This window comes from Lotus japonicus, chromosome 6 (assembly GCF_012489685.1).
Source record: "Lotus japonicus ecotype B-129 chromosome 6, LjGifu_v1.2".
Classification (NCBI taxonomy): domain Eukaryota; kingdom Viridiplantae; phylum Streptophyta; class Magnoliopsida; order Fabales; family Fabaceae; genus Lotus; species Lotus japonicus.
This window is the reverse complement of record NC_080046.1, coordinates 44420398-44431614: the sequence shown is the minus strand read 5'-3', so window position 1 is coordinate 44431614 and position 11217 is coordinate 44420398. Positions and strand designations below refer to the sequence as shown.

Sequence of the window (11217 nt, the reverse complement as noted above, 5' to 3'; positions counted from 1 at the left end):
TCACAAAACACACAATCTTAACATATCCACCTAAATTCATCACTGAATCATCACAAAAAGTATACCATGAACTACTTAAACTAGTCTAGTAGATTACTATTACATTAAACATAGTCTATTACATTAAATATAGAAACAAAGCTTGACAAAGTTTTCATGGAAAAGCACCAAGATCCTCCTCATTCTCTGACTCATCAGTTTCTAACTCCTCTTGATTTGGGGTTGGCATTGGTGGTTGTTGCATCCTTTCTTCCATTCATTGATTTGGGTTTGCAACTCATTCATACTCTCATCCACCAAAAAACCTATAAACACAAGCATAGTTTAGAGGAAAGAGAACTTATCCCATCATTGAAGACTATATGCATGGTTCCCTATTTTTCCTTTTAACCAAACTCACTAAGTTAGTGCTTATTAAAATATTTACTTTATGTATTAGAACCAATGAGAATCTGAGATATTACAAACTTACAAAAAAGCAAGAAAATGAAATAACATGAATGTTCAATCCAAGTCCCCAACTAACTGCAAGTTTTATTTGATAAGCAAAGATGATATAACACATTATCACCTTCCCAAAAACCAGATTAGTTTTTTTTATAAGCCCCAAAAACCAGATTAGTGAAAAAGAAAGAAAAAGAAAGAAAACTAGGTCAATGGCACACTACAATCAGAACAGGAAGAGAACTGGGGCGATGGCACACTATACCCAAAGCAAGAAAAAGAAAGAAAAACTCTAGAAAATCCATTTGCATATAGTATTATCATAGAATCAGGAGAAGCAAGTTCATTCATATATGTTGTACATCATACATTCACTCTTACACTTGGCTAAAGAAAATTCAAGACAAATACTTGAAGAGAAAAAATGCTTTCATTTCCTCTCTAGCTCTTTATTGTTAGTTTTATGCTGCTATTATGAATTAACTTCAATTTCTATTTTTCTATAGCAGCTATCAGTCCTGGACTTCCTTAGAAGCCATCTTGCACATAAACAAGAACAAGCTACCAAACAGTCTAACATGGATGTTCCATGTAAATGTTTGTAGTTTGTAGTTTAATACTAAATATGATCGATTAATATATGAATTATACTTGTCAATTGTCATATATATGTAAAAATAAACATAACTATTGTACCTTTATATCACTTGCCCTCTCTCTATCTTTCCTTCTTATATTACTTGCCGACAACAGATTCTATTTCTTTCCTCCATTCACCTTTGGGAAGTTACTTGGAGTCAATTTCAGCAGTGAATTAATGAATATCCAGCACCTAGACATCCATCCAAAATTGTAAAGTTAAGAAACCAATATTAGCTGCCGGAAAAACTTCCCCATTTTCAGAAAAACTTTCACACTTGACTACATCAATTTAAGAAAGTAGCAAACCTTTGTCAATAGTTGAGAAAAAGGAAACAGTGAGAATTTATTGTTATATAATTATACACATCATAATGTTTATGAGAAACTAATTGAAGCAGTACTTCAAGAGTACTCAATCTCAAGAATCAAACAAAGTACACCAAAAAGACCACTAGTAAGCTACTACTGCCAAGAAAAGCTATCATATAACAACCCCCATTACAAGCTATTTCCCACGCCTGAGGCAAGCTACACATGTACATGATAATGTGCTATCCAATCTGCCCACAATTGAATTGAACCAAAAGTAACACCCTTCAAAATATTATAATGAGCATGATCAAAATACAACCTTGAATGTCACACAAGAACCACCAGACTCCATGTTATTCATGAACCGCAAGCACAGAATCAACAAACCAGCATCAATGCCTCCCACACTATCAAATTCCTAGCCCAACAATCCATCCCCTAATACAACTAAAAACACCCCTGCCAGCACGCTGCATATCAACACCATCTGCACCAAAACCCCAAACTAGAAGCACACCATTAAAATAATCCATTGCAGCACCTAGCACCACCAACCAAAACTCAAACAAACAGAGAAACCTCCTACCGCCATCAAGCTCCTTATACGCACAATTCTATCTTAATAACCCAAGAGCCATGGATTAAATTGAAAATATTAAAGCCAAGAGGTAATAGACATCATATACCAGTACACACAACTGGTTTCCAAAAGCAAATGGGACTTCCAAAGTGCTTCTGTAATGAATTCTCCTGCCACAAACACATCAGCCCCCTTGCCGTAGCAATTAAAAGAAAAAACATAGCACAGAAGATGGAAAATTGCAGGAAAAATATCGGTTACAAACCAAACCTTGATAATGGCAGCGGAAGGTGCGGCGCGCCGTGGGATGCAGTCGCGCTGGAGCGGACGGGCTCGGTGAAGAAGAAGCAGAACCCACACGAGCTTGAGTGATGGAAGCGATGGTGAAGACGAAGCAGCAGAAGGAAGGTGTGGTTTGATTGATTGAAGCACGGTGAGGTGAAAACGAAGCAGAGCAGAAGGAAGGTGTGGTTTGATGATGGAAGCACGGTGGAGAGGAACCCTAACGATGGAGGTATGAGCGATGAAGAGGAACCCTAACGATGGAGGTGCGCGCCGTCGAGAAGAGAGTGAGCGAGAGAGAGTAGAGAAGCAGAGGGTATGATTTGGAAGATTGACACATAGTTTTGATAACATTAGGGTTACGTTTTATTAATTAATATATATATTAAACGCAAACAAAACTAAGGAAGTTAAATAGCTCAAATGGCAAGTCAGTAACTATGATTGCTGTGGATCCTGGGTTCGAATCCAAGGTATAACATTTTTTCAAAAGGATACTTTGTGAATTATATTTATTATACTTTTTAGCGACGGAAAATCCGGTCGCTAATATTGACGGATATATCAGTCGCTAAATAATCAGTTGCTAATATCGTCGTTACTTTATTTATTATTTTTGCTATACTTTTTAGCGACGGTAAAGTCGGTCGCTAATACAACTGTCGCTAAATCGGTCGCTAATAGCGACGGATAGTTCGGTCGCTAACACAATCTGTGGCTAGTTCAGTCGCAACATCGCTTTATTATTTTTATTCTACAAATTTAGCGACAGAAATGTCGGTCGCTAAATATTCCGTCGCTAATTCAGTCGCTAATAAGTCAAACTTGAATTTTGACCAAAATATCATGGATTCCGTCGCAAACTCGGTCGCTATTTGTGACTGAAATATTTCGGTCGCTAAATTCGTCGCTAAACAGCGATTTTCTGGTAGTGTCCAACCCTAATACCCCAACGTGTATATAAAGGAGGCGGCATATCCATTCTAAGGTACGTTATTCTCTTCACTTCACTACTCACTTGCTCGATTCCCCCACTCACTTTGGCATTGGAGTCCTTGCAGGAGCCCCTCCCGGGATCACCCAGCTCACCGGCACCCCAGCACTTCTTCCCTCTCAGCCGCCCCTGTGCACCGGGCAGCTTGGTCTAACGATCAGGTGCCTTTTCTTTAATTTACCTATGCATGAGGGGATGTTCTCATGCTTCTTATGATTTTCAATAAATTTCTTCTATTTTCAAAAAAATATATATATGTCCATTTTGCAAATCAAGACCAGATTCAGAGCTTCTATTCTAGATTTCTAAGCCTAACTATTTCGTTAATATGAGACTATGATTTGTCCCTCCCCATTTTACAGAGGAGTCTAATTCTAAGCGTATAAATTTGGATCTTGGTGCAAAATAGCTTATATAAATAGAATCCGCAAAAAATGGAATGAGGTAGCTTAAGAATTTAAAATACACGAACTGTGAAAAGGACACTAACATATATAAAAGTGTGGGAATACTAAAATATGAAAGAAACGAACCGCATGATGCATGAAGAGGTCGTGTCGAAGGCTAGTCGGATAGGAGAGTCGGTTGCCAAGTATAGGGCGTCTCAAGTCTCCCCAAACATCTCCATGGACCCTCCGCCTGGAATAGCCCTATAGAGCAACTTGAATAGTGGGTCAAGTCATTCATGGAAAGTCAACTAGTCCAAAAGACATCAAGTCTAAAGTATGAAGAATGTAGGGGATTCAAGCACCTCGATTGCACAGAGTAGTAGAGGGAGAAATCTCACAGATAAAGCACACAACATCTTTGATCACGCAGTTCGGCCTAATTGTCTACCTATGCGGCTATAGAGCAGCTATAGCTCATTTGTTTTACTTGTGGGGGGAAGCATGTGGTACCAAGTACAACTTTTAGGGTTACATTGTTATCCTATTTATGGTGGATTCTATTGATCTCTATTTTACAATAAAATCATAATAAATCCTATAACAATCTCTTAAAACCTTTTACAATCCACATTAAATCAAATCCTAATAAACTAGAGATTTTAGCCCAAAATATAATGAGCCAAATCTCAACAATCTCTCCACCTTGGCGAATTCCGAACTCCCTTATGAAGATCTGTTACTTTAATTTCATGATTCTGATTTCTGAGATTGAACTCCACCTTGCTCAACACCCTGTTGCTTCACTCCTCCACCTTGGCATCCATCTACTTCTCCTTCCCTGGCGTGGCCATTGCCTCTTGAAAGTAGACAGATCTCCACCTTGTTCCGTGTCTTTCAAATCCGTCGGTTTCTCCTCTCACAACGACTTCTGCAATCCTTGTTGACCTCCCTTTGCAGCGGAAGATATCAACCGTCACTATGGTTACTAACCATCGGCCCCTCCGCAAAAGTTATCCGGTCGTTATTACCATGGTTACTAATCATTGGCCCCTCTGCAGAAGTTGTCCAGCCGTTACCATGGTCCCACGAACCATCGGCTCTGATACCACTTATTGGGGGAGACAGGGGAGACCATGGGCCGGAGAGCAAGACACCAAGAGATCTCGACGCCACATCTTAACCCAAAACCTTAAGGCATTAGGTTTATGGGTCACATCTCTTATAAAGTCTTCTCCTCACCCACACTTAACCAATGTGGGACTCCAACTCCGCACTTGAATTCTCAACAAAGACAAACTGTGTCTTCACTAGTTACAGCTCTGTCTCTCTATCTCAACATTCTCCGTCTTCTGTCACCTATTCTTCACATTTCTCAATTACAAAATAAATCATTAGTTTTTACAGCGTTTCACCGGGTATTGCTTTACCCGTCGAACAAGACACCAAGCCTTAGTTGTTAATGCGATACTATCTTTAAGGGCTCGTTTGGTATGTTGTATAGTATAAGACCTGATAGTATAAGGGCTGGTAGGATATATAAGACCTGATAAAATTATAATACTATACATCGTTTGATCATACACTGTATAATTTGGTGGAGAGAGTGGTGGTGGTGGTGATAGTGGTGGTGTTGGAAGGTGATGATGGTAGCGGTGGTGGTGGATAGTAGTGGCGGCAATGGTGGAGGGTGGTGGCAACAGTGCTGGAAGAGGGTGGTGGTGGCGGCGGTGGTAGTGGCGATAACGATGACAATATCAACGATGGTGATAGTGGTAGAGTGTGGTGGTGGTGGTAGTGGCGGCGGTGGTGGTGGAAGGTGGTGGCGACAATGGTGGAAGAGGGTGGTGGTGGCGGCGGTGGTCGTGGTCATGACAATGTTGACAATGACGGTATCACCATGTCGTAGGTGGCAGCGATAGTGGTGGTCGCGGCGACAGTGGTGGTGGTGGCGACGGTGGTGGTGGTGGCAGCGGCGACAATGGCGGTAGTGGTGGAGGTCGCAGAGGTGGTGGTGGAGGATGGTGGTGGCGGTTGTGGTGATGGTGGAGGGTGGTGGTGGCGGCAGTGGTGGCAATAGCGATGACGATATCAACAATGGTGGCAGTGGTGGAGCATGGTGGTGGTGGAGGTGGCGATAGTGGTGGCAGTGGTGGCGGAGGTTGTGGTAGAGGGTGGTGGTAGTGGCGTTTGATTAAATATATTCAAGTAGTTTATACATCGTACTCTTATCATGCTTTATCCATCATCTATAGGGTGAATTAAATAATTCATCATTTTGATGTATAAGAGTGGATTGATGTATAAACTTATACAATACAATGTGAGCACCAAATAATGAATAAGTCTATAATGTATTGTATAAACTTATATTATTATGTCTAATACGACATACCAAAAGAACCCTAAGAGTAGGGGTTAACATGGGCCGGGTAGATCCAATGAACTCGTCCAACTCAATCCGATTCAATAGAAAAAATGCGGGTTGGATCTGGCAATCAGGTTAATCGGATGGATTTTACTAAAACCCAACCAAGTTCGGATCGGATTTCGGATTCAAATCAAATCCATCCAACCCAACCCATAATCCATACATATAATAATAATTTTTTTATAATTTTACTCATACTTGGAGTGCTAGTGTCGGAGTAATGACTTTTGAAACTTTGAGACATAAGTATTTGGAGTGCTAGTGTCATATTTGAACTTAGAGTATTTGTTAGTAGTTATTTGTTATATGTTTATACATAGTTATTTGGCATGTTGGAGACATCTAAGTTCTAAGTGTCATGCCATGACATTTAGTGTTGTTTTTCACTTTTTAGGTACTATTTATGTTAGATTGTTTCATGTCATTTGGTAATTAAGTTTTATGTTTTCATGATATTTGATTATATGTTATTTATGTGGTATTATTTTATGCTATTTGATATGACTTTTTATGTCTTTTTCATGTTATTTAGTATTATAACATATTTAGTATTTTTTATTACTTTTATGAATTTATAATAATTTTTGCAGATTTTTTAATATTTCATATATATTATTATTTTAATATAGTGACCCAATCAATCCATCCAACCCAATCCGAACTTCGTCGGGTTGATTCGGATCGGGTCTGAAGAAGAAATTCGTGAAATCCAACCCAACCCAGACAATTTTGATCGGTTCGGATTTTATTTTGACCAAAATCCATCCAACCCAACCCATGTGCACCCCTACCTAAGAGTAATCGTCATTTTTATCACACTTATTTTGAACTAACCAATAACTTTATACTATCACTCATGCTAATTAAGTGGGAAAAGTTATTTCTACTTTTAACATAAAAGTTAATTAGAATGTCTTATTAAAAAATATATAATAAATGATTTTTACTGTGTAATTTTGTTCTTCTTGAAGATCTTATATTTTTTTTCCAGTCGTGGGGACGAGGTAGCTGATGTTGGCTTATGGATTGCGCAACATGGGCCATCAAATCTTAGCATCATCCTCCCATGCCCAATTGGCCCATTTAAACCAAAAATAAAAATTAGTAATTGGAAAACGATTGTTACGACGTTGTGTAACTAACTAAAAATATTTTGTAACATATGAAACACATGACATGTTTTGATTTCCTAGTGATTAAGTTTCAAGAGTTGAATTCATAGCATTTTAAATTGACGTTTTGGTAACCTCGTGTTTGAATGTTGACGGATTAGATTAGATAGGTTTTGGAAGAAAAAATATTAGCAGTTTCCAACCTCTTTAGTCTACTCAATCTTATCCAATTTATTTTTTTTAAAATGAATCTTATCCAATTCAATTTAGAGATATTTGCATTGAATTAATTACTTCAGTCGTAGTTTGGCTATTCATTTAAGAGTTGCAGTCTATCTCCTTTAAAAATAAAAATGCAACGTATAAATTTAAAATATGTAATAATTAATATTATGGGGAAACGATTGATGGATTTTCATTTTCGAGTGTAAAATTTAGTTACACATATATTTAATTGATTCTTTTTCTCCATCGTAAAACTACATTTAATTGATTTTTGACATATGTGAAATTTATTTTTATTTTAATTAAATTCTTGAGCGACTGTGTTAATTTTTTTTTCATTTTTAAAAATCAAGATTTCATATTTTATGATGGATGAAAACAATGCCTAGCTGTGGGGGCTTTTGAGTCTTTTACATGAAGGACGTCTCGAGAGAGAGAGAAGAGTAAGGATTATCATTCATTCGCCAACCACATTCATCCCTTGTGCCATTTTGCCCAATCCCAATCCCAATCCCAATCCCTCGCTCTCGTCTTCATCTTATTCTTCCTCATCCACCATTCAATCTTTCCCATTTTTCCTCTTCCACTCGGTAAGTCTCTTTCATATTTGTGCTATGGGATTGTTTAGGCTTGGGATTTTCTGTATTTTTGTGGAGATTGATTTCAATAATTTGTGTGTTTTTATTGATTTGAATAATCTGTATTCTTTTTTTCATTTTTCTGTTTTATTTGATTCAATTTCACTCCAGTTTGTATCAGCTTGTATATTTAACCTATTGAGTCCTTATAATCAAAGTCATAAGTGACCTTTGTTGTGTTCATGTACAAAAGATTAAAATATGTTTGGCATCATCAAGCTTTAGATTAATGAAACAATATTTTGTAACAGTTGTATGTAACTCTTAGCACTGGCTGTATGCAGTTACAGACTCTATACATTTTTGTTACTGGATATCACTTATACACTTCCAACTTTCTTTTATCTCTGATACTTAATTGTTTTAACTTTTAAGACTTCAAATTGGTTTCATTGTCAAAATAATACACTTTTCTCTAACCATAGATCAAACAGCTTTACAGTTTTTTTCTCGCTTTTTATTGGCAATCTTAATTTAATGCATCTGCCTGTTTTTCCTTTCCCCATTTGGACAAGGCTTTTTTTCTTCAAAAACTACTTATTTATCTAGAAAAGCGCACTAGCTTAGTTTCAAAGAGCTTATTTGAGCTTATCTTATATAATAAGCGTTTATGGAAGTGTTTGGTAGAACTTTAGTAAATAGCTTATGGCGTACTTATAAGCGGTGCTGAGCTTTTTTTCAGAACCTATTTTCAGTTTATTTCAATAAACTTCTCATATTACCTTTTGAATTAGCGCTTGTTGCCATAATCTTTTAGTTAAGTTGTTTACCCAAACGCACCCGTCCAGTTCCCTCCTGGTGTTCCTTTCTTCTCTCTCCGGTCTTTCTAACAGTATGTTCTATCCATCACTTTCTAGATTTTCTGTCTAGTGTTGCTGCTGCTCTTTCCAAACAATTCACTTATTGCTGTTAACAAGCACTCCATGAACCTGCTGAGCAGACTTGGTCTCAGTAGCCCAAGGGCAGGAGAGAATATGGATTCATCCATTGCTCAGGGACCAGACAACGACATACCGGCAGCCGGTCAACAGTTTGCCCAGTTTGGTGCTGGTTGCTTCTGGGGTGTTGAGCTGGCCTTCCAGAGGGTATCTGGGGTGACCAAGACAGAGGTTGGTTATAGCCAGGGCCTCTTGCATAATCCAAGATATGAGGATGTCTGCTCTGGGACTACAAACCACTCAGAGGTTGTCAGGGTCCAGTATGATCCTAAAGACTGTAGCTATGGGTCTCTGCTTGATGTGTTCTGGGCTAGACACGATCCTACCGCACTGAACCGGCAGGTACATAAAAAGTTTGTTATTTGTGCCAGAAACCTTATCATGTTTAATTAAATTGGTCTTGGTGATGTTCAGACTTTTTCTCATCTGAATTACATGTCTAGACTTGTGGGTTATCATTGTATATGGTTTTGGTTTTTTGGGGTTTCAGGTTTGTTTAGAACTAACTATCCAATGAATAGTTATTCATTTTGTAATGTTTTTTATTTCATGGATAATTTGTCTAAGGTGATATTGATTCTCAGTTACCAACTTCAGATTGCATTTATGTTGATTGTTGAACATCCAGTGATGTCTTTTTATTTGTTAGTTCTATTTCAATATGTTCTTTGATGAGTAGAGTCAAATAAAGGTGCTGTGGAATAAATATCTTGATGTATGTTTCTTTGATTTCTAATTTTTAGGCTGTTAATCCTTTCACCATGCACGTTGTGATCAGGGACGAAACTACTTGTATGAAAATGGGGCGACTGCGCTCCCAAGAGAAAAAACAAATCTTAACATATTAGTATCAAATGTTGTATTCTCCCCCCTTAAAATTCTTATATTGCATTACTTAATTAGTAATTGTTAATTTTGCTGAATGTGTTTAAACTTTCAAGTTTCACCCTCTCCCCCTATCCTATTTTTTTCCTGGTTCTGTCCCCATGTGGGGTGTTTCTAAGCTGCTGCAAATCTGCAATGGCTCTGGCATCTGTGGCTTGGGCACTAAGTAACTGTTTGAGCTTTCTTTTTTACAGGGGAGTGATGTGGGAACTCAATACAGGTCTGGAATATACTATTACACACCTGAGCAAGAGAAAGAAGCCCAAGAATCTCTGGAGCAACAACAGAAGAAGTTGAACAGGAAGATTGTCACAGAGATTCTTCCTGCCAAGAAGTTCTACAGGGCAGAAGAATACCATCAACAGTACCTTGAGAAAGGGGGTCGATTTGGTTCCAAGCAATCTTCTTCTAAGGGATGCAATGATCCAATTCGATGCTATGGTTAAATTCATATGGGAATCACAACCAAGGATTGAAAACTTTCTGTTAATATAGCAATAAAGCTAAGTCACACCATACCCTATTCTTCTCTATTGTATTTGTTGGTTGAAGCTCACCATAAAGTCAGATTTGAGTTATTTAGTGTTTTATATGTGTAGTTTTCTATTTACGGGTTCTTATAGTACCTTTAATTAGTGGTACATTTTGAGTTAAATTATTGATTTATAGTTTTGGGTTTTTTCATGTTAGTTTAAGAGAGATTTTCTGAACCGAGTAGGCAACATTATCTATAAATTAAATTGATAAACAACTATCTTGATTTCTAGTAACATGAATTTCGTTTTTCTCAATCAATTTTGTTCGAAGAAAAAGAGTGTCCCTTCAAAGACAACTAACACAGGACTTAGTTGTGAAATGGTGTGATTATTGGAAATCCAAGTTACCGGGAGAATGGGTGTGTCTAATGATTAATATGTTTGGAAATTCAAATCTTCTTATGTATTTAAAAAACACTAAAGGATGAAATATTGAGATTGAAAAGGGTTTTTAAAAGGAGCTAAGTACGAAAGAGAAAGCATGCAGAACTTCGTTTAGTTCTCACTCTCACTCGGAAACGCACCACCCCATTTCACTCTGACATTGGCTCCTCCACTTCCATCCCTTATCACAGCTTTTAATACTCCCTCCTCTGCTATGCTACCGACTCCTTTGCGGTGGAGGGGGGAGGGGGAAGGGAAGATATCGTGACGTGACGTACATTAGATGAGTAATAATTTTGGAAAAGAGCTGACAGTGGTTAGATGGGCCAATTTTGAGTACTTTGGTACGCATTGTTTGTTTGAAACAACTTTGTGAAGAAAGAAACACCAACGCAGTTTGTTTTTTATGCGATGCAATTTGGGATGTT

At 37.8% G+C, this 11217-nt stretch overlaps 1 protein-coding gene and 1 long non-coding RNA gene across 6 annotated transcripts; one reads left to right on the top strand and one right to left on the bottom strand.

The window, feature by feature from the left end:
* Window positions 1–2591, bottom strand: LOC130726535 (uncharacterized). 4 transcript variants are annotated; one of them, XR_009014883.1, is made up of 4 exons: window positions 2249–2591; window positions 1718–2148; window positions 1141–1276; window positions 1–305 (listed from the first exon to the last, which is right to left on the bottom strand). It is a non-coding gene; the product is annotated as an uncharacterized LOC130726535 (long non-coding RNA). The 4 variants fall into 4 exon arrangements; XR_009014885.1 differs by having other exon boundaries at window positions 2085–2148; XR_009014886.1 differs by having other exon boundaries at window positions 1718–2133.
* Window positions 2592–7819: 5228 nt separating this feature from the next.
* LOC130724110 (peptide methionine sulfoxide reductase-like) lies at window positions 7820–10548 on the top strand. Of its 2 annotated transcripts, none has more exons than XM_057575283.1 (3): window positions 7820–7998; window positions 8904–9326; window positions 10064–10548. In XM_057575283.1, the coding sequence occupies exons 2-3, from the start codon at window positions 8970–8972 to the stop codon at window positions 10313–10315; spliced, it is 609 nt and encodes a 202-aa protein (XP_057431266.1). In that variant the 5' UTR covers window positions 7820–7998; window positions 8904–8969; the 3' UTR covers window positions 10316–10548. The 2 variants fall into 2 exon arrangements, with proteins under 2 accessions (XP_057431266.1, XP_057431267.1); XM_057575284.1 differs by having other exon boundaries at window positions 7865–7998; window positions 8987–9326.
* Window positions 10549–11217: the final 669 nt, after the last annotated feature.